Source organism: Crocuta crocuta, unplaced genomic scaffold (genome assembly GCF_008692635.1).
Source record: "Crocuta crocuta isolate KB4526 unplaced genomic scaffold, BGI_CrCroc_1.0 scaffold138, whole genome shotgun sequence".
Taxonomy (NCBI): Eukaryota; Metazoa; Chordata; class Mammalia; order Carnivora; family Hyaenidae; genus Crocuta; species Crocuta crocuta.
This window is the reverse complement of record NW_027532585.1, coordinates 7,201,133-7,226,440: the sequence shown is the minus strand read 5'-3', so window position 1 is coordinate 7,226,440 and position 25,308 is coordinate 7,201,133. Positions and strand designations below refer to the sequence as shown.

The window sequence follows — 25,308 nt, the reverse complement described above, 5'->3', positions numbered from 1 at the left end:
GACCGCCCCCCCCCACCCCCGACCCCCGGACCCTCTGTCTCCTACTGCAGGTCAGAGTGGGAGCCCTGCAGTTCAGTTCCGTTCCTCGTCTGGAATTCGCCTTGGATTCGTTTTCGTCCCAACAGGAAGTGAAGGCACACATGAAGAGGATGGTTTTCAAGTATGTATGAGCAAATGCCGCCCTGGCTGGGATGAAGCCAGCGGCTCTCAAGATCGCTCCCTTGAAGGGCGCGGTCGGCCCGAGAGAGGGCTGCGGTTTGGCTTCCGGAACCCCAGCCGTGTCCAGTGGGTGACGAGAGTGCCCGTCTCGAGACTGCTCCTCCTTGTTACACAACAGCGTCTCGAGTGGGAGCTTACGTGCGAGTCAAAATCTCTTTGCCGCCGTTGTGTGGCCTTGTCGCCTACCTGGGACGGGGGGCTGGCAGAGGGTGAGCTGCGTCCGGTGACGGGGGGGGGAAGAATACTGGGTCTCCCAGTTCTGGCCCTGGAGACCCCTGCAGCTGGGACAGCTCCCCACACTCCTTGGAGCCTTGTTTTTATCTTCTAGAAAGAGTACTTGTCCCTCTGTTATGAAAAATGCCTTAAAAATGATGAATAGCTCTTTGTGTGCTCATATACACCCTATAAATGTACGTAGTAGGGTCATAGCTTTATTCACGTTACATATCAGCTGATGTGTGTGTGTATATGCATATATGTATGTGTAAATACATATGTAGATGTAAATACACACATATATCTAGATGTAAATACACACATATATTGTGTATCAGTATTTTATATGCATGTGTATTGTATACACACATGCATCTGTATATGTGAGTGCGTGCTACACACGAGCGAGCACAGGCACACACACGTTCCCAAGCCCTCACAGGAGGACACCTTACCTGCCACTCGCCACTCTGGTCTCTGGATTTTCTCTGGATCCTCTGTGGTGTCTGCTGCCCCTTGAGCGCGTGTCCACGAAGTCCTGGCAGAGTCCACGGTCCCAGCTGTTCGTGGCCACCGACTCCAGCCTCACAGGAAGGCCCTGGACTCTGCAGTCTCTTTCCCAGTCACAGGCCTCTGCGCCTCCAGTGCTCTCCAGACGCCCGTGTCCCCTACACTGGGCACAGCAGGGCCTCTGGGGGCCGTACAGCCCCCAGGCAGCCCCAGTGACTTCATCTCAGGCTCTTTGTCCCCGCCCGGGGGCAGCCTGACCAGAGCGAGAGGCGGGTCAAGTACAAGAAAGCACAGAGGGAAGACAAGCACCTTGAAGTGTTTGGTAAAGGTGGCATTAGTGTGCACCGGCCTTTCCTGGCTCCCTCGCACCCTCTACCCTTGAGGCCTCCGAGAATGGTTTCCTAGAGAGGACAGTCGCAGCCTCTCGCTCCCGTGCCTCGGGCCCAGATGCCCACGTGTCAAAGCGAGCTCTTTGGTCAGGAGGCCTGGGTCGGAGTTGCCTCTGAGGAGCGTGTCAGCGATGCCAGTGCCTCGGTTCCCTCCCAGACCCACCGAATCCGTCTGGGCTTAGGGTACGTAGATACTAAGGATTTGTACTTTTGAAAGGTCTCTCCCACTGCTTCACTGCCCTGTGATGATTATTGTTTTCTTTTTTTAAAATCTATGTTGAGAGAGAGTGAGCATGAGCATGAGCAGGGGAAGAGGACAGAGAGAGAGAGAGATTGAGAGAGAGAGAGAGAGGGAGAGAGAGAATTCTAAGCAGGCTCCACACTGTTACCACAGAACCCGATGAGTTTGAACTCACAAACCGGGAGCTCATGACCTGATCTGAAATCAAGAGTTGGATGCTTAGCTGACTGAGCCACCCCGGTGTCCCAGCCCCCCTCCCCTTTTTTTGAGGGAACAAGTGTGTAAGCAAGCAGGGGAGGGGCAGAGAGAGAGAGGGAGAGAGAATCTTAAGCAGGCTCTGTGCCCAGCCGGAAGCCTGATGCAGGGCCCTGTCTCGTGACTGTGAGATCAGGTCCCTGCTGATCTGTGACTGAGCTGAAATCAAGAGTCAGATGAGTCAGATACTTAACCAACTGAGCCACCCAGATGCCCCTGCCACGTGCTTATTCTACACACTAAGTTTGTAAAACAAAACAAAACAGAAACACCTTTATTGACATGTAATTTAAATACCATAAAATTCACACATTTAGCATGTACAATACAGTGATTTTGAGTGTGTTTTCCAGAGTTGTGCAACTATTACTATAATTTTAGAACATTTCCATCATCCTAACAAGAAACCTTGTAAATAGACATCTCTCCAGAGAACATCTGTGAATGGCACACAAACACTTGAAAAGATGCTCAGTGTCCTTAGTTACCAAGGAAACACAAATCAAAACAGTAATGAGCTATGACTTCACACCCACGAGGAAGGCTAAAATAAATGACACACAGTAGCAAGTGTTGGCAGGGATGTGAAGAAATTGGAGCTCTCATGCATTGCTGGTAGTAATGTAAAATGGTGCAGCAGCTTTGGAAATAGTCTGGCAGTTAGACATAGATATACCATGTGACCCAGTGACTCCGAAAGAACTGAAAATGTATGCTTCCAGAAAAACTTCTATACTAACATTTGTAGCAGCATTATTTATAGCAGCCAAAAAATGAAAACAACACAGAAGTCCAATGAATGAATAGCTAAACCAAATGTGGTGTAGCCATACTGGAATATTATTCAGTTGTGAAAAGGAAGGATGATGCGATTCACACTACGACATGGATGAACCTTGAAAACATGGTGCTCAGTGAAGGAAGCCAGACACAGAAGGCCACTTATTGTATGAGTCTCCCATTTATACGCAATGTCTGGAATAGGCAAATCTGTGGAGACCAAAAGCAGATTAGTCCCTGCCAGGGGCTGTGGGGAGGGGGATAGGGAGTGACCCCTAATGGGCGTAGGGCTTCTTTTGGGGTGTAGGACTTAGTGGGGATGGTTGCACAATTCTGTGAATACATTGCAAACCAGGGAATTCTATACTTTAAAAGGGTGATTTTTGGGGCACCTCAGCGGCTCAGTTGGTTAAGCATCCAACTTCAGCTCAGGTCATGATCCCTTGGTTTGTGGCTTCGAGCCCCGTCTTGGGCTCTGTGCTGACAGCTCAGAGCCTGGAGCCTGCTTTAGATTCTGTTTCCTTTTCTCTCTGCCCCTCCCTCACTCAGTCTCTGTTTTTCTCTCTCTCTTTCTCTCAAAAATAAACATTAAAAAAATTTTTTTAACTAAAAAAAATAAAGGGTGATTTGTGGGGCACCTGGGTGGCTCCATTGGTTAAGCATCTGACTCTTGATTTCTGCTCAGGTCATGATCTTGCAGTTAGTGAGTGTGAGCCCCATGTTGCGCTTCATGCTGACAGTGCAGAACCTGCTTGGGATTCTCGCTCCCTCCCTCCCTCTCTGCCCCTCCCTTGCTCTGTCTCAAAATAAATAAGCAAACTTAAAAAAATATTTTAAAAGGGTGAGTTTTATGGTGTATGAATTCTATCATTATTAATAAAACATTTTATTACAAAAGCATCTTTGTACCCATCAGATGCATGCTAACATTTGCAGAAGAAAAACTGACCTGTGGGTTTCAGTTCAGGACTGCAGGTTGACAGTTGTTTGGGTGCCTTGGACTCGATGATTTGGCCCCACTGTCTTCTGAAAACACCAAGCAAATTGCAGCAGATTGATTCAAAAAGGCCCTCTGGGGGTCAGCTAGTATCTATTCCAATCCCTCATTTTACAGAGGAGACCACTGAGGTTGAGAAGGAGCAGGGGACTTGGCTAGGACCACAGAGTCCTCTACTCGTCCATTAGGTCTTCACCCCCCCGCACCACCCCGGCTGCGCTTTTCTATCTCTTTCCACCCTCCCGATCCACCCCCTAAACAGTTTGTTGAGCCTCTTCTCAGCTCTTTGGAAGCCCTCACTAAGGGCTTGAAGTATTAGTCACAACGCAGGAAGTCCAAAGACTCCGTAAGAATATGCCAGATGGGGACACTGCGGGTGGGGGAGAAGCCTCTTTATGTGTCTGAACAGGGTCAGCTCTTCTGGGACTGTGCGTGGTTAGGACTCGCATGACCTAGCACGACTGTAGGAGGCCGCAGACGAGGCAAGGAGGCAGTAAGTAATTTTCTGGCCACAGTTGCAGGGTCGCTGAGGACACTAAACATTGAGACGTTATTATTAATCAGGGCAGAGGAATGTTGGCCGAGTGGGAGCGATAACCTCTCCACGGCTCTTTACCCTTGTTCTGCATTGAAATCTGAAATGCTGAACTGGTGGGGACAGCTCTACCCAGAGCCCCAGATAGTCGCCTTTTCAGACCAAGGCGATCGATCCCCTGAAAGCGTTGTGAGGTGGCCAAGGAACTGCCCTTATTGCCACTCTGCATTAAGAAGTTTAAAAAACAATGCAGTCAAAGCCCTTCCAATTTTGTACCCCCTGATTACGTAAAATCAGATAAAGCATGGCCAGCAAAGTCTGTTCCAAGTGCACAGAGCTCCTGGCCAGCTGGCTATGCAGGCTCCCTCAGTCATTTCATTAATCTCACGGTCACGCGACTCTTGAGTTTTCTGTGTTTGCTGTGGACCCCATCTGTAGCTTTATCAGAGTTTTACTGTAGTTAGATAGCTCTCCAGAAGTAGCACTCAGCACTGTACCTTAGCACAAAGCTAGCTGTGGCTTCTTTCAAACTGCATTAACATTTAAGTATTGCTTTTAGAATAGTTGTAATTACAAAGCGTTTTGCTCTTTTTTAACTTCCTTGATGTGCATTTTTTATAAAGCTGCATTATTTTTCATGTCGATCCTTTTTTTTTTTTTAATATTTTTTTATTTATTTCTAGGAGAGAGAGAGAGAGAGACAGCGTGAGCAGGGGAGGGTAAGAGAGAGAGGGAGACACAGACTCTGAAATAGGCTCCAGGCTCTGAGCTGGCAGTCAGCACAGAGCCCGACGCGGGGCTCGAACCCACAAACCACGAGATCATGACCTAAGCGAAAGTCGGATGCTTAACTGACTAAGCCACCCAGGCGCCCCTCATGTTGATCCTTTTTAAGGGCTATATAATAACCCAATGAATTGAACTATCATAGTATATTAAATCACTTCTCTAAAAGGACACATTTACATTGATTCCAAGATTTTTGTCTTTTGATTTAAAAAAGAGAAAGAAAGCTCTGTAATCAACATCCCCTACCTACGGTGAGTTTTCTTTAATATTTATTTGAGAGAGAGTGCATGTGCGCGCAAGTGGAGGAGGGGCAGAGAGAGAGAGAGGGAGAGTGAATCTTAAGCAGGCTCCACACTGTCAGCTCAGAGCCCAATGTGGGGCTTGGTCCCTTGAACTGTGAGACCATGACCTGTGCCAAAAATCAAGACTTGGGCGCTTAGCCTACTGAGCCACCAGGTGCCCCTACAGTGAATTTTCTGATGAATTATTTTTCAGAATCTGTTTCGTGGACTCCCTACTTCAGAATCACTGGGGCAGGGGAGGCTGGCCTCAAATGTAGATTCTCAGCCTGGTCACACTCCCACCCATTTGGAGTCCCTGATGCTAGAATCTGACAGTCTCCATTATCCGCCTCCCAAGGGATATTTATGCTGATTGGAACTTGAGACTAACTCAAAAGATAAACTTCTTGGAATAGACTGCTAGTTAGTTTGTCATGGTAACTACCCCTGATAGGGTGCTCACTAGCTCCTAGGGGGCACTGGGTGTAGCATTTAATAATACTGTTACTTTCCCTTCTTTAACAAGGAAGGAAAGTGAGTCTCATGACCTTTTCAAGTTTACTTGGCTAATACATTTCAGGACTAATATTTGAGCCCCACCGACTCTGGCTGGAGCCCATGTTCCTCAACCACTTGACTGTACCGATGGCCAGATGTTTAGATGCCAGGCCCGCCCCCACCAAAAAAAGTCCATGCTTTGCAAGCTCTCCTAAGACCCTAGTCTGTCTGTGAACCTTTACTTTCAAGCTGGGTTAGTTCTGTTTGAGAGAAATTAGAAAAATCTTGGTGAGACTATGGCCTCAGACCTCCCTTGTCTGGAGCCACACCCTGAGCTCAGGACAGACCCTCAGATAGAAATGCTCCACAGAGTAAGGAACATGGAGGTGGCAGGGTTTTTTCTCGTTTCCCAGAGTTCAGAAGCTTTTAGGAATCTTGCCTGACTGGTAAAGTGTTCCCGAAAGGTGGGTTAGGGAGCAGAAGTAGAGAGGGACAGACAGCACAGGCATTTGTGTGTTGAGGGATAGGATGGGCAGACACCCCACAGGCCAGTAGAATTGGGAGCCCAGACTCCATGTCTTTGACATTTGGTTTCTAACCACAGCCATGGGGCATACTGCCAGGGGCATGAAGGCCCAGGGAGGGCCATGGTCAATGGGGCACCTTGGCTTTTGGTGAGCAGAGAATATGGTGACCATTTAGGTAGAACAGTGTACTGCAGGGATCAGCAGACTTTTTCAGTGAAGAGCTGTAGAGTAAATATTTCAAGCTTTGCTGGCCATAGGGTCTCTGCATAGTTAGTACATAAATGAATGGGCACGGCTGTTTCCCAGTATAACTTTATCTACACAAAGATTATAGGCTGTAATTTGCCAACCCCCAGAGAAGGAAGACCATTGGCTTTGGAATCTGCCTGACTGGGTTTAAACTCCAGTTCTGGGGGCGCCTGGGTGGCTCAGTCGGTTAAGCATCTGACTTTGGCTCAGGTCATGATCTTATGGTTCGTGGGTTCGAGCTCCACGTCAGGCTCTGTGCTGACAGCTAGCTCAGAGCCTGAAGCCTGCTTCTGATTCTGTGTCTCCCTCTCTCTCTGACCCTCCCCTGCTCACGCTTCCTCTCTCTCTCTCGCTCAGAAATAAGTAAAAAAAAATTTTTTTTAATTAAAAAATACAATAAAAAAATAAACTCCATTTCTGACCCCTCACTAGCTGGTTGAGAGGCAAGGGACTTGGATGGCTGTGTAGTAACATTTTGGCTAAGAACTTGGGCTCTGGAAGCGGAGGGTTCAGGGTTCAGGTCCTCCCTCCTCCATTCCTGAGCTGTGTGACCTTAGATAAGGCCTTTCCCAGGACTCCCCTATCTCAGCTGTGGTGAGAATTATTTGAGCTTAGTACCTTTACATACATAAACACACACACACACACACACACACACACACCAGTGGTGCCTGGCACACACTAAGTGCTCTGAAGATATTAGTAGTTAGTAATACTATTCTCTGGGCCGAGTTTCCTCATCTAATAAATGAGAAGAATATTAGCACCTTTTACCATAGTTGTAAGGATTACATTTAGTAACAGGTAGGGAGAGTATTTGGCATGAAGTAAAAACTCAGTACTAATATTATCCTTTAGAACTGGGAAACCATAGGGGGCGCCTGGGTGGCTCAGTCGATTAAGCCTCCGACTTTGGCCCAGGTCTTGATCTCACGGTTTGTGGGTTCAAGCCCCGTGTCGGGCTCTGTGCTGACAGCTCAGAGCCTGGAGACTGTTTCAGATTCTGTGTCTCTCTCTCTCTCTCTGACCCTCCCCTGTTCATGCTTTCTCTCTCTCTCTCTCAGAAATAAATTAAAAAAAAAAAAAAAAACAACCCATAGAACTGGGAAACCATTTGCACTTCCAGGAGCCTCAGGGATGAGTCTTCGTAGACACGAGAGCTTTGGCAAAGGTGGTAGTTGTCTCAGAAAACAAAATCCTCTTGCTTGTCTTCAGTATCTAATGTGTGACCCAGCACAGTGTGAGAAGAGCTGGGGGCTCTTGGTGTTCATTGATCTCTTCCCTTTGGACAAGCCCCTTGCCCAGGCTGTGCTCACCAGTCCCAGGCCATGGCTGGAGGTGTTCCCCAGTGCCTTTGCTTACCCTTCTTCCCCTGATTGGAATGGCCTCTTCCTTTCCTAATCCACTGAGCCACCAAGACCCCATCAGTTGCTTTCCCTGCTGGAGCCTGTCCCTGACAGCTTCTCCCCACAATGACCCCACTCCTGAGAAGTCTTGCGACTGTCATCCTTCCGTTGGTAATCGTTATTTGCATATAGGCCCTATTTCTTCAGCTAGACCGACAGTTCTTAAGGGATGGGATCATGTTATGCTTCCTGGTCTCCCTCTCACTATCTTCCATTTGGAGTGTCCACAAAAAACACCAGTGGGCTGAAAACCATGGCTTTTTAATTGATGCAGATGCTGATATGGGGGAGAAAAGGGTCTTAATTCTAGGAATTATCCACTTTTGTTGACATTCATTAACTTAATGGAGCCCCACAGAGAGATTTGCCCTTCAAGAGCTCACGCAGGACAGAAAGCAGTAAAAGTGAAGAATATTCTGGGCTGGGTCCATAAATCCTTCCAAGCATGCTGCTCCTTGCTCTTTTCTCATCTCTCTGGGGAATGGAGAGGTCTTTGAGGAGGGAGAGGAAGGGGAGCACAAAGGGAAAGGGGCCTGGCTCTCTGAGTAGCTGCTTGGAGGAGCGATGCTCAGGCAGGAGGACCACGTGAGGCTTGCATGAGACGTGAGCAGTTTTAGGGTTGAGTTAGAGAAGCGTGTGCACATTCGCACAGTCAGATAGGGAGGCATTCACACGCACACACAGTGCCCGAGCCTCCTGCGGGTTGCATGTTAGAAGAGTCACCGTAAGGCCTGTGAGAGATGGGCATTGTTGCCTTAATTGACCCTGTAATCTAAGAATAAATGTGCACCCCCAAATCTACAGTCTGTGATTAGCCCTTCAGGGCGGTGATCTAACAGGGTTTTTCTCTGTGTGTACAGTTAATAACCGTGGTGATTTCATCAGCCTCAACATTGTGGCTAATGTTGGATGTGTTGCCACTCACTGAAAGGTTTGGCCTAAAACCCATTATAGGGGATCATTTTCTGCCTGTTTGACTCTGAGGGCTGGCAGCTGTCCCCCTGAGGATGCTTGCATGAGCCGCCAGTTGTCAGAGTTAATAGAGATTCTGCGCTGGGATTCTAGGCTCTGCAGACAGTCCCTTAACTAGGCTTATGACGGGGTGGGGCCCTGTAACATCCCCGGATCTGGAAGCAGGGCACAGTTCAGCCTTCCAGCACCCAACCCTGGACTGGAAGTGAGCCAGGAAGTCCTGATCACAGACATGACCGTCATCAGACCCTCGGATCAAAGCCCTGTCCTTCACTCCTACAGAGTCACACGATTCTCCTAAGCTCAGTTATCTGCTTGCCCGCCCCAACAGGCCGCTGAGCCATAGGAAGGCGATGACACAGGTGCGGGGAGACGGTGGGTGTTAGACACACAGACAATGAAGGTCATCCGCCCTTGAGCTGTCACTGGAGGCAGAGGGGTGTGGGAAGAGAGTCCAAAAACCTACACAAAGAATGACATTATCGGTAACACAACAGAGATGTGCAGGGTGAATCTTCTGTCTGCAGGAAGAGTTAATGTCTACTCTTTGTCGTGGTTCGGATGGTGAGAACGTGCATGTCCCATGCTGGAGTGGTCACTGAGCCGCTGCTGGGAGGACGTGGGTGTCACTAACAGTGGAGGAGCCCTTTGTTTCAGGCTGTCATTCCCACATCACGTCTGCGGGTGACTGATCTCGGCTTTGTCTTTTCCTTCTGTGTGCGCTCAGAGGCGGGCGCACAGAGACCGGCCTCGCTCTGAAATACCTTCTGCGCAAAGGGTTCCCTGGGGGCAGAAACACCTCCGTGCCCCAGATCCTCATCGTCGTCACTGACGGAAGGTCCCAAGGGCACGTGGCGCTGCCGGCCAAGCAGCTGAAGGAAAGAGGTGTCACCGTATTTGCCGTCGGGGTGCGGTTTCCCAGGTAAGAGCCTCAGTCACTCTGGGTCACCCTGGGGATCGTGGAGACACTTTGCAGCCACAGGAAGAGAGGGGATTTGGCCAAACCACCCTGGTCCTTCCAGGCTCTGTTTTCCTCACTCTGCGTGCTGTGTCTGGGAGTGTGCGTGGTCTTTAGTTTAGTCTGAATACTTGGTCGTAAGTGCCAGAAACTTGACCCCAATTGATTTGGGCAGAAACGGAAATTCACGGACTTACCGAATTGTACTGGGTGGGTCAGGGGTCCCTTGGGGTGAGAGGGAGCCGGGGACTCGAACGCCGTGAAGATTCTGTCTGTCTTCCTCTCGTCTCTGTTCTTCTCTGCGCCTGGTCCTCCAGGGCCTAAAACTTCTGGGCAGCGCCCAGCTCCACCCTGGGGGGAGCGGTGGGGGGGGGGGAAGACTCATGTTTCCAGTTCCAAGGGGAATAATCCGAGAAAGGATTCCTTAGCCTGAGTCATAGACCTACTCCTGAGGCCAAGATTGGGGGGAGGGGGTGTTCTGGGAGGGAGGTGCCTCTCCCTCTCCAGACACTGGAATGTGCTTTCCTGGGGAAGAGAGGAGCACAGGACCTCCCTGCTCTCAACCTCAAAATTGGAGGTGCCTTTGTGGGTCCCTCGTTATTTTGAGTATTAAGTGAAATGACTCTGGTCTGGGTACCATGCCTGCACACAGAAATCTCTTCACTTTCTATTATTTCTTTTAATGTATATTATTTTGAGAGAGAGAGCAAGAGTGGCACGCACACACGAGTCGGGGAGGGGCAGAGAGAGAAAGACAATCCCAAGCAGGCCTCCCACGGAGAGCACGGAGCTTGAGGCAGGGCTCAATCCCATGAACGGTGAGATCTTGACCTGAGCCGAAATCGAGTAGGACACTCAACCGACTGAGCCTTGCAGGCGCCCCTCTGTTAATTTTAGTACAGACGTTATTCTAAGTTCTCCGAATAAGAGACATACAAAGTGAAGTGCCTGCCTTCATGGAGCTTCCGTTCTAGGAGAGGAACTAGATCATAAACAAGTGACTGTATAAATAAGTAATGTTATTTCAGGTGGAAATAAAATGTCCAGACGAAAAAGTAAGGCAGGAGGTAAACCGTGATGAGCAGAGAACCCAGCTATTTTAGATTGAGAGATCTGCTGGGAGTTGATTTTTTGAGCAGAGACTTGCGTGAAGCAAGTAAGCCTTCCAAAGAGCAGGGAAAAGAGTAGGCAAGACAGATGCCAAGCACAGAGGCCCTGAAGCAGCAGCTCGCTTAGTGTGCTATAGGAAGAGAAAGACAGCCAGGGGGTGTGTGTGGAGCCCAGCAAACAAGGGGTGGATTGTAAGAAACGGGGTAGAAGGGATAGGTAGGAGTTGGGTCTAGAGACTGTGGGTCACAGTGAAGACTGGAGAGTGTATTGTGAGTAGGTTGGGAAGTCTTTAGATGGCTTTGAGCTGGAAAATGCCACGTACTGGTTAGCTTTTGAGAAGATCGCACTGGCTGTCGGGTAGAGAGAGAACAGACTAGGGGTGGAGGTGCAAGGAGAAGCAGTCCTGGGGGAGAGCGGGGAATCGAGCCTTTGGAGCGGCTCACACCAGATCGTGGTGGCTTGTGGCGGGAAAGCACGGGGACCTCGCTCAGGGATGGTCGGACTTGGGTACGTTCTGAAGGTGGAGCAGTGGAGTGCCTGGCGAATTGCACGTGAGAACAGTCCAGGATTTTGGCCCGAGCCCCAGAGCGGATGGCGGTGCTATTTAGTGAGGTGGGGAAGGCTGGGGGAGAACAAGGGGAGCGGAGTTCCCTTGCAGATCAAGTTTGAGGTGCGTATCGGACATCTGAGCAGAGAAGTTGAGTCAGCAGCGGGATGTAGGCGTCTGGGCCATGGGAGAGAGCACAGAGAGATGGAGATCGAGGATGGCATTTAGAGCCTGAAGATCACCTAGGGAGCGAGGGGCTATCGCGGGCTGTGCCGCCACCGGCATCATCATGCTGTTGTCCTTGCCAGTGAGTGAGTGTTTAACACCCCCCCCCCCCCCCCCCCCCCCCCGTTACCGTGGGCTCTTTCTGTGTCCTCACGCATGAGAGAGGGGACAGGGGCATTGCGTCCTGGCTTACTGCCCACCCTCCTCCCACATGGTGCCGAGTAGAGTACCTTGCACAGCTCAGTTGCCCAAATGTTTGTCAGTGAGGCTGGAGCCTACCAGGTGGTGGAAATACATGGCCCATTCCAGGGCTTTCTTTTCCAGCTGCTAGCTGGGGACAGTGCTGCTCAGATTGTCCGTGGTGGAGGTCCAGTCTGCTTTGTGTTGCTTTTATTTATTTATTTATTAAAAAATTTTTTTTTAATGTTTTTTATTTATTTCTGAAAGAGAGAGACAGCATGAGCAGGGGAGGGTCAGAGAGAGAGGGAGACACAGAATCTGAAACAGGCTCCATCCAGGCTCTGAGCTGTCAGCACAGAGCCCAACGCGGAGCTCGAACCTACGAACTGCGAGATCATGACCTGAGCTGAAGTCGGGTGCTCAACCGACTGAGCCACCTAGGCGCCCCTGCTTTGTGTTGTTTTAATCCTTGAGAAATAAATTTAAGAAAAAAAAAAAGAAATTACTTGAATCGTGAAATTAAAAACGAAGACAGAATAGACACTCAAAAGTTGATCACTTGATCCAGCAGACATAAAATGACTCTGACAAGTTGCTCTATGGTAGTTTCTAGGTGTTTCTTCTCAGTGTCCATGCTTGTCTGGTTCTGGATGAGGGTGAAACAGTTTGGGGGCCTTCACCAGCCCACAGGCCACACTTTGAGTGCCCCTCACTTAGAGGAATCAAGAAGCCCTTGGTCAGGAGAGGAGACACTGCTCAGCTCCGAATGTCCTGAGCTGCAGACATAGGAACCCTCTGAGGAAGCTCGTGGGTTCCCAGGCCCTTCTGACCCATCCTCTCGCCGCTGGTTAAAGGCCAGGTCGCTACACCAGTGGTTCTCAAAGTGTGTTCCCTGGACCAGCAGTATCCACATCGTGTGAGAACTTGTTAGGAATGCACACGCTTGGGCCTGAACGCTGGGGCAAGGCACCTCCGTTGGTGGTTTACGGGGCCCTCAGTGATTCTGATGCCTGCTGAAGTTTGAGAACCACTGCTGTGGGCAGTGCGAGGCTCTAGTATGAGACAAAAGCTGATGCTGGTTCTGATTCTTTGCTCCTTCTAATGTTCATTGAGCCCCTTCTCTGCTGGTTCTCAGCCCTGGCTTTTGTGGGAATCTGCTGGGCTGGGAGCGTGGAGGGAAGGGGCCTGGCCTCACTGCCCTCTGAATGCAACTGAGGCCAGAGCTCAGAAGCCCTGTTGTGTGTGCCAGGTGCTGTCCTGGGTAGCGGGTGGATGCCTAGTCTACACGGCTTCAAAGGAGAGCGAAGAGTTTTATATAAGTGAATTTTAGAAGTGAAGTTTTTGCCGCACTGCCAAACCTTGGTCTGTTTTGATGAGTTTTTGAAGGGCAAGATTCCAAATACGTTACCAACTACCCTGTCTTCTTAAAAAGGTTTCTCGGGGCACCTGGGTGGCTCAGTCAGTTAAGCGTCCAACTTTGGCTCAGGTCATGATCTCATGGTTCGTGGGTTCGAGCCCTGCATCGGGTTTGATGCTGACAGCTCAGAGCCTGGAGCCTGCTTCAGATTCTATGTCTCCCTCTCTCTCTGCCCCTCCCCTGCTTGTGCTCTGTGTGTGTGTCTCTCTCTCTCAAAAAATAAAAAAATTTAAAAAATAAACATTAGAAAAAAGGTTTCTCAAGGTCATTTAACACTTTCTTCGTGCCCTAGGTTATCATCCCCCCCAGCACTTTTGTGCCGGGCCCTAACTGTAGTGCCCTCCGGCTGCTGACGTGTACTGGCCCCTTCCTCTGCGTAACCTCATGCTGATGGCTTTATATCCACTATTTATCATCCTTCAGTATTTTCTTTCTATCACTCGCTTGCCTTGCTCGTTCTTCTTTCGCCATTGCCCAGAACCATGTTCCCTCATGGTTAAATGTTAAATGTTTCTTATCAGCCATGGGAGACAAAACCAGACAGCCCAAGTCTGTTAAGACCGTGTCTCAAACACGAGCTGATGGGTTCTGAGGGTTTGGCTTTCCTTGGGGGACATTTGAACCCTGGCATGCGTGCTTTTATTACCCACGCTTGAACACACTTGGGGCCTTTCTGTGGTTCACTTCTGGACCTTACCTGCATCCTAGTGGGGTGAGGTTGCAGCTAAGTGGCCTCTGGAGCAGTGGGGTCTGTGGCTGTACACAAGGAGCCCCTGGTGTAGGCGATGGGTGGACAGGAAGGTGGATGGGGGCGGGACAGTCAGCTGCTCCTAACTTCTCTGGGGGGCGCTGGGGACGGGGACAGGTGGGAGGAGCTGCATGCGCTGGCCAGCGAACCGAGGGAGCAGCACCTGCTGATGGTGGAGCAGGCGGAGGACGCCACCAACGGCCTTCTAAGCACCCTCAGCAGGTCTGCCATCTGCACCGTCGCCTCTCCAGGTAAGGCCTCCCGAGTTGAGGAGGAGTGGGCTCCCCCGTGTGGAAGTGGGGTGGGGAGGGTTCCCCGAGGCAAGAGGTCAAGAGGCTCCCCGGGGAGGGGGAGGGCAAGAGGAAGCGGGTCTCACAGCTTCCGCTCTGGGGTGCTCTGCTGTCTACCTCCCTGCGTCAGGCCCTGGGGGGCTTCCCAGCTCAGAACTCTCAGCTTGTCTCTGAGGGATAGAGGGGCCCAGGGTTTGGGACCCAGGCCTGGTGGGACCGCCCCCCCCCATGCCTGTCCCCTCCTCAGGAGGAAGAGCTACGTCAGCTCCCCACTTCAGCTGGGGTGAGGTCTCTGCATTTGTAGCAGTCATTATCAGGGTCCCCCCTGGAGCTGGATCAGAGTACGTTGTATAAAAGGCACGCACGTGCACAAGGTGTAAAAGCTGTGTGCAGAAGGGATGCTCAGAGACGGGGCCCCCCCCTGACGTGCTCGGCCCTGAGAGAGGCAGAAGGTGGCCGGGCGGAGGGTGGCAGAGCCGCATGCGGGGGGAGGAGATAACCCGGTCTTCTCCGTCACTGTGCCCTGTGGACACAGACTGCAGACTCCAGCCTCATCCCTGTGAGCGCAGGACGCTGGAGACGGTCAGGGAGCGTGGTGGCAGCGCCCGCTGCTGGAGAGGATCGCGGGGGACCGATGCCGTGCTGGTGGCACTCTGCCCCTTCTCCAGGTTCGTCCATGTGGTCTGGGGTCCGCGCCCTCCCTGGGTGGGGATGGAGACCCCCACAGCTGAGAGCTCATTTGCTACAGGGAGAACAGCTGTTTGGAGCCTTGGCCACAGAGTGTGACAGGGATCGGAGGACAGAGGTGTGGGGTCACAGGAAAGGTCACAGCTACGCAGTGTCAGAATCTTGTAGACCTACTGCCCAGTCGCCCATGGTGACCAAGGCTAACAGGGCCACAGCCATTCTGGAAGGCTAATACGTAAGCCAAAGCGAGTCCTCTAGGGCGGCGGTCTGGACTTGGGGCAGTGGTCTGGTGATTTGGTTTCTCCGAATACCAATGTCTGTACTTTATGGGGCCGAGTGAGGCTGGAGGCTTAAGGTCCTAGATGAATTCCAGTTGTGGAGGCCATGGGGGACGCAGTGTTCGTCAGAAGGGGAGCTCAGGCATTCTAGAGCGCCTACTGCCTGGTGGTCAGCCATTCTCTCAAAAGATTCCTAGACTAGACTGCCTGTGGTCACTAGCTAGCTGACAGCACCTGGTCAGCAGCTTGTGATCCTGTCCCCTTGCCTTTTCTGGAGAGCCAGGGGTCGTGTTTGAACCAGCTGCATCTTGGGCCCTCGGCCTGCCCTCAGTGATGAGCTCTGAAGACACACAGCAGTGAAACGGGCTGGCCGCAAAGCTGTGAGCCATCATGCTGGGCTGGTGGCCAGTCCAGAGACCATCTTGGCAGGGAAGGGCCGTGCCTTGCACGTTGGTCAGAGAAGAGAAGGCCTTATGCCATGGCAGAGGCCACCAGAGGCTCTCTTCAGAATGCAAGCTTTCAAGTGAAAGAAGGCAGTTCTTTGTTCCCCACCGAACTCGTTCTGAGAGCTCACTCGGAACCGAGCGTTGTGCAGTGAAGAGACAGGCATGGCCACCGACTTCAAGAAGCTCATGGTCCAGAGGAGACATTGGACAGCGGCCACCATTAGGTCTCTCAGGTGCCAGGATGGGGCCTATGCTCCCTGGGGCATCATGGAGGAGGGGCTGCTTGAACAGTCTTGAAAGATATGGGAACCCAGTGATGCCACACAGAGGCCTTCAGAGCTGGGAGCCCCAGGGGAAGCTGGTGGTAGAGGACACTCCATGGCTTTGTGCTCAGATTCCGGAGTCAGGCTGCTGAGCCTGTAATTCCAAAGTGACCACTAGTGGGCTTGGAACCTTTCCTTCCCTTTGTCTACATTTGAAAGGGGGATGGTAATGGTACCCACCCCATAGGGCTGTGGAGAGCAGGCAACGAGCTAATAGGTGGAGTGCACTCTTATTGGAGGCTTTTAGAACTGTCTGCCCATGTAGTAGGGCGATTCCCCCATTGAGTCTCCCATTCAGGAAACCCGGAGGGTCTCCTCTGGGCCTAGCACGGTCCCAGATCCTGGGGCATCAGCACGGGCATCCCAGAAACTAATCTGCCCTCACCAGCTGACACTCCAGTGGCGGGAGGCAATAGTAAATAAAACAAATGCATAAAATAAACGGATAGGCAGTTGTAAGTGCTATAGAGAAAAGGAACGAAGGGATGGGTGGGTGAGGGCTGGGGGCAGCGTTGGCAGAGTGGGCATAAAAGGCCTGGCATAGCGTCCGGACCCGAGGGAGCTCAGGAGGGAGCCACGTGCCATGTGCAGAGCCAGGCGAAGCCCTGTGGCCCCTCTCTGCTCCCAACAGCACGGGGCCCCACTTCAGGCCTGGGAGGAGTCCGCAGAACTTTCCGGGCTAGGATTTGTGGTCTTACGAAGTCACCAGGGATAGGTGTGGAGACGGAAATTTCTCTTTAATGAGCTGGCAGCTTGGCAAACTTCTGATTTCAGCAGCTCTTTTGAGTTTGTAATTGACTTGGCTTTTATCCCAAGTGGGTGTTTTTGCTCCAGGGAAGACTGTGCGCTAGAGGGGGGCGCAATTAGGCCGCCCCTGTGGTGGGAAGCCTGGGGGAGTCACACAGCTGGAAGCCAGGAGCCTGCCTCCCTACCAGGAGGGCTCCTTGCCCTCCCCTCCGCCGCTGCATTGTGCTGGCCCCAGAAAGTAACTCCTAATAGAAAGCTCTTCCAGCAGCTCCGAGTTCCAAGCACAGGTATTTGCAAATTCTGACATGATCGCCAACTTACATTTTTTCAAAAAATTATTTCTGGGTAGTTTGGAACATGCCCTGTCCTGTGTGCAGATAAAAGCTGGGAGAGAATCAAAAAGGAAAGACGTCTTTCTTGACCCATATCTGTATCGGAATCTCATGTCAGCTTTCAGTGGTTTCAGATCACCTTCCAAGGCTTCTGCTTTCCTGTTTAAGTTTTGCTCTCTACCGTTTGTTCCCTTGGGTGATAGCTGGAAGAGAGTGTTCCTCACCCACCCTGCCACCTGCTACAGGACCACATGCCCAGGTACAGTCTGCCTCTGGGATTTTCTAGCTCTTTCTGGGCCCTGGGACTAGGCTGGCTTCTAAAGGTGTGTTTGCACGCCTGGGCAGGGGGTGGAGTTGGAACCAGCTCCCGGGCAGAGAGACTGGTCTTTCAGAGCACGAGGGGCAGGTCCATGCTGCACACATTCCTCCTTTGCTCTCTGGTCTTGTTCACTAAGAATGGAGTGAAGACTTTGGAATTACCTTCCTTAACCCGTGCCCCCTGCATGGCAAGAGGCAGAGAAGGGTGTGCTTTAGCACCAGCTTTGCAGATAGAAAGCCTCACACCCAGCACATACTCCAGGTCTCAGTTTCCCCCTCTATAAAACAGATTGTCCCATGGGGGTTCCAGAATCCCCATTTCCCTGCTCTGTATGACAGGGATATCATAAATGGGCTCCAGTGACGATTTCGTAGGAAATGCCCACAGAAGTCCTTCATCAGCGACAAGGTCCCAAAGCAAACAGGCAGACTCACCAATACCATCAGGCATCATTCAGCCTGGTTCCCAGTGGGCCTCCCTACTGCTTGCAGGGTCTAGTGCACCCCACTGAGCTGGGAACATAGAAACTGCACTCAGCTGTGTTGGCATCAGTCACTTACAGATTTCTTACTCCTGATAAGGCAAGGAGCCTGTCTCCTGGAAGGAGAGCCAGTGGCACTTTCTACCCTGGGTTTGGTGATCCCTTTGACATCCTGCTTTAAAGTTCCCATGCTGCATTCTTCTGAAACACAGAAGAAACTGAAAGTAGGGTGTTTTTTTTCTCAGAAATTAAAGTTTGAGGGGTACCTGGGCGGCTCAGTTGGCTAAGCATCCAACTCTTGAGTTCAACTCAGGTCATGATCTCATGGTTCTTGAGATCGAGTCCTGCGTCAAGTCCTGCCTGGGATTCTCTGTTCCCCGCTCATGTGTGCTCGCGCACACACCTGCCTGCTATCTCTCTGTACTCCCCCCTACAAAAAAAAAAGAAAAAAAAAAGAAATTGAAGTTTGAGCATAAAGCTTTGGAAACAGAGTGACCTGGGTTTGAGTCCCAGCTCTACCCCTTTCCAGCTATCTGAACTTCACATGACTTCTAGTCATTGAGCTTCAGTTTTCCCATCTCGAATGAGGGGATCTTTACAGAACCTACCTCATCGGGAAGTGTCCATGAAATGAGATCATGCATGTGTGGTGCTTAACGTAGTACCTAACACATAGTAGCTGCTCAATTAAAGGCCACTGTTGGTGGTGGTAATGCGCCCCTGGTCATTTCCATGATTCACAGGCTGACATAATAGCTGGCCTGGGTGTCCAGAGTTAGCCTCAAAAATTCTATCTTCAATAAGCATATGCTTTAATTGCAGTGATGGGACCACCACATTTTCTATGTTTTTATGTAGAAAAGACAGAGATCACCAATTCCAATGGTACCCACACCCAGCCGCTTAGAAAATCCTTTGCATATATGATACATGAATTCATGAAGATCTCATCTGTTCTCTAAAACTCGGGGAGGGAGGTCACATGGTATTATCTGCATTTTACAGTAATTGATAAGGGAATGGAAATGAGCTCAGACATTGACCATAGGGTGTCAGAGAGAGGACACTTCAGAATGGGCCCAATTTTGTCATGGGCTATGGTTTCCTGTATAAAATAGACCCTTTGAAAGGGACAATGCCCATAATTTGGACCTCACATCCCAAAGCAAATACTGTCTTAACAGGTTATAGAGTGTTTGGTTCATGTCAGGCTTTGTGCTAAGACTTTCCACGGGTTAGTTCACGTGATCCTCACAGTAACTCTGTGGAACAAGTTCTCATCATCCCTGTTTTGAGGAGGAGGCTTGGAGGGGCTAATTAAGGTGCCCAAGTAGGTACCCAGGCACCAGAGGCTCACCGTTTTGCTGTGCCAGCCTGCAGAGGCCATTAAGAGCAACCACACAGAACTTCAGGAATGGCACCCTCCACACCATGGTGTTGCCCGAGTCTTAGAGACATCTCTGTGGCTGCCATGATGCTACTGAGATTTTCATTTTTGTCGAGCTCAGGCCCAACACCAGTTAATCACTGCAGCCCCCGGGAGCCCCTCCAGGTCTCCTCGCCCGGCGGGGGTTATAAAGCCATGTTGTGCAGTTAGCACACACATGGCTGTATATCACAGACCGGGTGGCTTACACGACAGAAATGTACTTGCTCGTGGTTCTGAAGGCTGGGAGTCCCAAGATGAGGCTGTCGGCAGGTTCTGTTGCTCCTGAGGCCTCTCTGCTCTGTCTGTAGATGGCTGTCTTCTCCCTGTCCTCATTAGGCCTGTGGCTGGTGTCTCTTCCTCCTCTGATACATCAGACTGGAGTAGGGCCCACCCTATGACCTCACTTAGCCTTCATTTCCTCCTTAAAGGCGCTCTCCAAATACAGGCACATCCTAAGGTACTGAGGGTTGGGACTTCCACATATGAATTTGGAGGAAAACAACTCAGTCCACAGCAGCCAGGGTCCGTGGAGCCTGTAATTCACGCAGCGCCTGATGGAGCCCACCACTGAGTGTCCTTTACATCCACCACCCGGCCCCTCCTTTACGTTCCTCACTCGCTGTCTTGTCCCCTCTTTGCCACAGACGTCGTGGCTAGTTTCCTAGTGGTCCCAGGGGAGGACGGGAGCTAGGCCCGGGGCAGGGTGGTCTGCCAGATTCACACCTCTGGCCAAACCCCTTCACGCCTCTGGGCTGACATCTAGGCTGTTAATGGGCATCTCTCCAATAGGCGCCTGTGACTCGCAGCCCTGCCAGAATGGAGGCACATGTGTTCCAGAAGGCCTGGACAGGTACCACTGCCTCTGCGCGCCAGCCTTCAGAGGGGAGGCTGACTGCGGTACGTATGCACCGGACTTCTTCTTCTTTTTTTTTTTTTTAAACATTTTTTATTTATTTCTAGGAGAGAGAGACAGCGTGAGCAGGGGAGGGTCAGAGAGAGAGGGAGTCACAGACTGAAACAGGCTCCAGGCTCTAAGCTGGCAGTCAGCACAGAGCCCGACGCGGGGCTCGAACCCACGAACCGTGAGATCATGACCTAAGCGAAAGTCGGACGCTTAACCGACTAAGCCACCCAGGCGCCCCCCAAAAATTTATTTTTTTAATGTTTTATTTATTTCTTAGAGAGAGAGAGACAGCGTGAGCAGGGGAGGGTCAGAGAGAGAGGGAGACACAGAATCTGAAACAGGCTCCAGGCTCTGAGCTGGCAGTCAGCACAGAGCCCGACGCGGGGCTCGAACCCACGAACCGCGAGATCATGACCTAAGCGAAAGTCGGACGCTTAACCGACTGAGCCACCCAGGCGCCCCTGCACCGGACTTCTAAGACTGACCGCTGGGGAGCAGTAGAGCCTGGGCTCCCCCTGCCCACCTCCCACCCCACTAGCTACTAGGTAGAAACTTGCCCTTGAGTTTTAGAGCGCCCTGCTGGGCAGGCACACCACTGATCTGTTGTTTCCTGTGATGCGGCCTCTGAGCACTCCATGAATAAATAACTCAGCTGCTGAGGCCTGGGTAGGACAGCGGCTCCTGGCTTCTTATCTTTAGAATGGCCACTGCTTGATCTTCGAGCACTGCTGAGTTCAAGTGCAGGCTGATGCCAGTCCGACTCTCAGTCTGGTTCTGGGCAGTCTCCTCCCTTCTCATAGGAAAAGGAGCAAAGGGCCTAAACCCTGGTATGTGATGAAAATTATAAGAGGCTTAACCCTGTAGGGTTGTGGGGCATTTTAAAAGAGGTAGATGGAAAATGCTTTGTAACAATGCTTGACACATAGCAGGAGCTTATTAAACAATAACTTGTTAAAATATATATTTTATGTATTGTAAAAAATGTTTAAGTAATAACTTAAAAAACGTAGCGTTGAGTCAACTGGAGATCTCTATGGAAGAACACAGTCTTGACCCCCTACCTCACAAGCTACACAGAGATCAGTTGCAGATGGGTCATAGATCTAAATGTAAAAGGCAAAGCAGGGACGCTTCTGGAAGAAAACATAGCATATCTTCATGATTTGAGGTACACAAAGATTTCTCACACGGGGGCATCAGAAGCACTAATCATAACAGAAGAAAGTTCTAGATTACAGTTTAACTTTTAAAAAGTGGCCAGACGGAAACCCGTAGTGAGAGCCTGGACGGAGAGCGGTGTCTGGGCCTGTGTAATTGTGTGCCGTGTGCCCTGGCCCGTCGCCCCGGCTCCTTCCTGGGAGGGAGGGGTCTCCTGCCCAGTGTAGTGGCCGGACGTCTTGGGTGGGATGGCCACCTCCATGCTCCTGGTGGCCATCGCGTGGCCGACGGCCGCTGTAATGTCCACAGCCCCGAAGCTGAGCCCGGAGTGCAGAACTGACGTCCTCTTCCTGCTAGACAGCTCGGCGGGCACCACCCTGGAGGGCTTCCTGCGGGCCAAGGCCTTCGTGAAGCGGTTTGTGCAGGCCTCCCTGGGCAAGGACTCCCGGGCCCGCGTGGGCGTGGCGCGCTACAGCGGGGAGCTGGCGGTGGCCGTGCCCGTGGGCGAGTACGAGGACGTGCCGGCCCTGCTTCGGAGCCTAGATGGCCTCCCCTTCAGCGGGGGCGCCAGCCTCACGGGCCGCGCCTTGCGGCAGGTGGCCGATCGCGGCTTTGGGAGCGCCGCCAGGACGGGCCAGGACCGTCCCCGCAGAGTGGTGGTCCTGCTCACCGAGTCACCCTCCCAGGATGACGTGGCCGGCCCGGCGCGTCGCGCCAGGGCCCGGGAGCTGCTCCTGCTGGGGGTGGGCACCGAGGCCGTGCGGGCGGAGCTGGAGGAGATCACAGGCGGCCCGGAGCGCGTCCTGGTCTACGCCGGCCCACACGACCTGTTCCGCCAAATCCCTGAGCTGCAGGAGAAGCTGTGCAGCCGGCCGCCGCCAGGTGAGGTCCCAGGGCTCCGCGGTAGCTCCTCTCGTAGGGTGTTCACACAGGGTGCATGTGTCACAACTAGTGAATCCATAAGTATATCATTATTTGCTCAAGTCTGTACTTTGTTCAGATCATTTTTGTGTTTACCTAGCGACCTTTTATTCCGAGGATTCTGTCCAGGACCCTACATTCTAGTTGGCCATCACGTCATCTTAGGCTCCCCTGGGCCCCCAGTTTCTCAGCTATTCCTTGTTCTGGAGTGCTGTTTAAAACCCAGTAAATCCGATCCACGGGCTCCCGTCTGAACTTAGCAGAAACCCCAGGCCCCTTCCGCTGGCTTCTGTGAGCTCCCAGCGGATGCTCCCTCAGCTCTGTCTGTGGCCCCAGCACAGGGAGCAGGTCAGGGAATCACCACTCGGGTCCACCCCCCGCCCCAGACCACCACCCAGCCGTCAGCCCACACTTCCTCCTCACAGAGACCCTGACTTCTCCCGACTTACTTACGTTGCTCCTGCCGGTCCCTCTCAGGGCACCCTGGTTTGTCCCCCCGACCCCGCCATGCCATGCCTGCTCACGTAACTTGTAATTCTCTGTGGGTCTCCTCTCTGTCTCCCCATAGACACTTAGCCCATTGAGGGGAGGCGTGGGCCCATGTTGTCCACTTGGTATATTTAGTGGCTAGAGTACGGTTCATGGCACCCAGAGGGTGCCCGGTAAGGGAATGGATGAGAATGCAGGCGAGCTGCTGTCACAAAGGGTCCCCAGAGCTCAGTGGCTTACAGCTGATTTAGACATTTCTTTCTCTCTCAGTTAAGAGGTGCGTGTGGCCAGAAGGGTGGCTTGGCTGTCTTGTTCCACCTCTGGGTCCGAGGTCCTTGTTTCTCAGCCAGCAGGAAGTGGGGAGAAGGGACGTAACTCCCTTCTGAGGACAGATTTTGGCAACTGTAGTTATTTCCAACCACATCCCATAAGATAGGTGTGGCCCTGTGTCCAAATTCTATCTGCCGGGGAGCCTGGAACTCTGATCTCGCCTGGCTTTCTGTGTCCTATTTGAGGAGGGGGGAGAGGATGGGGACTGCTGTGGGCCGAGTGGCTGACCCAACCCAGAGCGGCCCCTCTCTCGCTGGCCTGGGACAGGGGATGGGGCTCTGCCGGGCAGAGCCTGCCCCAGGCTCACTGCGCTGCCCCCACAGGCTGCCAGGCACAGTCCCTGGACCTGGTCTTCATGCTGGACGCCTCGGCCTCCGTGGGGCCTGAGAACTTCGCTCAGATGCAGAGCTTCGTGAGGAGTTGCACGCTCCAGTTCGACGTGAACCCCGACGTGACACAGGTCGGCCTGGTGGTGTACGGCAGCCGGGTCCGGACGGCCTTCGGGCTGGACACCCATCTCACCCGCGCCGCGGTGCTGCGGGCCATGAGCCAGGCCCCCTATCTGGGCGGGGTAGGCTCGGCAGGCACAGCCTTGCTGCACATCCATGACAGAGTGATGACGGTCCAGAGGGGCGCCCGGCCTGGTGTCCCCAAGGCCGTGGTGGTACTCACAGGCGGGGTGGGGACGGAGGACGCAGCTGTCCCTGCCCAGAAGCTGAGGAACGATGGTGTCTCCGTCTTGGTGCTGGGCGTGGGGCCCGTGCTGAGGGAGGCGCTGCGGAGGCTCGCAGGTCCCCGGGACTCCCTGATCCACGTGGCCACCTATGCAGACCTGAGGTACCACCAGGACGCACTCATCGAGTGGATATGTGGAGGTGAGTGGGGGAGCCCACACCCTTCGTTGTCACTTCCGGGGTGGGGGTGGGGGACTCCGCCTGCGCCCTTGGGTACATCAGTATGGTGGCGCCTCCCAGCTCCCCGGCGCTGTCCATGTGCCGGCTTCTGTGCTGCATTCCCTGCTCACGGGAAACACTGCAGGGGGCACAGTGGACCCCATCTGAACTTAAGGCGCAGAGAATTTAACAAAAATCCCTCTCTCCAAGCTGGAGAACTTCTGCACCTCACTTGGACAGAACACATCGCTAGGACACCTGCAGACTCCCCCAGGAGTCTGAGGGCCCGGGATGACACTGACCCAGGTAGTGAATGACAGCTAGGAAGAGACACAGCCAGGCCAGCCTGACCCCAACGCATCATTTTGCCAGCGACCTTGTTCCTGCTGTTCTAGAAATGTGTCCATAAGAATAGTAAACACTGCTATGCGCACAGCACGTTTGAGAGAGACTGTCTATGCAGTAGGGAAGGAAAGCTGTGTGGAAGCCGGGTCCGTGACCTAGGCAAGCGGTGTGGGGCACCAGTGTGCTGACCTCCAAGCTGCTGCTCCAGGGCCCACGGAAACATGGAGAGGTGCAAGACGCTCCTCCAGGGGCCTCACCTCTGCTCTGGGCTTCCTTAGAGTAGGGAGCCTGGGGGCTGACCCCTGCTGGGCGCCTTCTCCCTTTTAGAAGCCAAGCGGCCGGTCAACGTCTGCAAACCCAGCCCGTGCATGCACGAGGGCACCTGCGTCCTGCAGAACGGGAGCTACCGCTGCGAGTGCCAGGCCGGCTGGCAGGGCCCCCACTGTGGGAACCGTAAGTGGGGCTCTCACTCGGCATGTGGGAGCTGGGGGTGGCCTTGAGGCCTGCTGAGCCCCAGGGACTCCGCCGAAGGCAGGTCCTAGGGCGTTCGCTCAACGGAAGGACTCACGCAGCGTGTGTCGTTCCTGCGTGAGACATTTCGTGGGGCCGCCTGCATCCCGGTGCGGCTCTAGGTGCGGGGAACGTGGCAGTGAACTAGCGGTTCTGTCCTCCCCGAGCTCCCGGGCCAGTGGGGGAGACGGACGGTGAGCGGGTGCAACGCGCAGTGTGTGAGTGCTAAGCAGATCCCGGGAGGGAGGTCTCCCGGGGGCCTGGGCTGGGAGCAGTGGAGGCAAAGTATCTGGAAGGCAGAGGATGAGGACACAGATGCAGGTTGGTGGGGGGAGGGTGGGGGTGGGGGCTGGGGGGGTGGTTTTTATTTTAGTGGT

The 25,308-nt window shown here is 52.7% G+C and overlaps 1 protein-coding gene across 4 annotated transcripts in view; it reads left to right on the top strand.

Moving 5' to 3' along the window:
- The window catches only part of VWA2 (von Willebrand factor A domain containing 2), a 47,383-nt gene that overhangs the window by 20,153 nt on the left and 1,922 nt on the right, over positions 1–25,308 (top strand). For all 4 annotated transcript variants that reach the window (XM_077779581.1, XM_077779580.1, XM_077779579.1 and 1 more), the window contains exons 5-13: positions 51–160; positions 9,592–9,786; positions 14,167–14,300; positions 14,875–15,007; positions 17,356–17,411; positions 20,171–20,278; positions 21,753–22,325; positions 23,507–24,058; positions 24,749–24,874. In XM_077779581.1, coding sequence (XP_077635707.1) covers positions 51–160; positions 9,592–9,786; positions 14,167–14,300; positions 14,875–15,007; positions 17,356–17,411; positions 20,171–20,278; positions 21,753–22,325; positions 23,507–24,058; positions 24,749–24,874 — 1,987 coding nt within the window. The remainder of the gene's footprint in view (positions 1–50; positions 161–9,591; positions 9,787–14,166; positions 14,301–14,874; positions 15,008–17,355; positions 17,412–20,170; positions 20,279–21,752; positions 22,326–23,506; positions 24,059–24,748; positions 24,875–25,308) is intronic.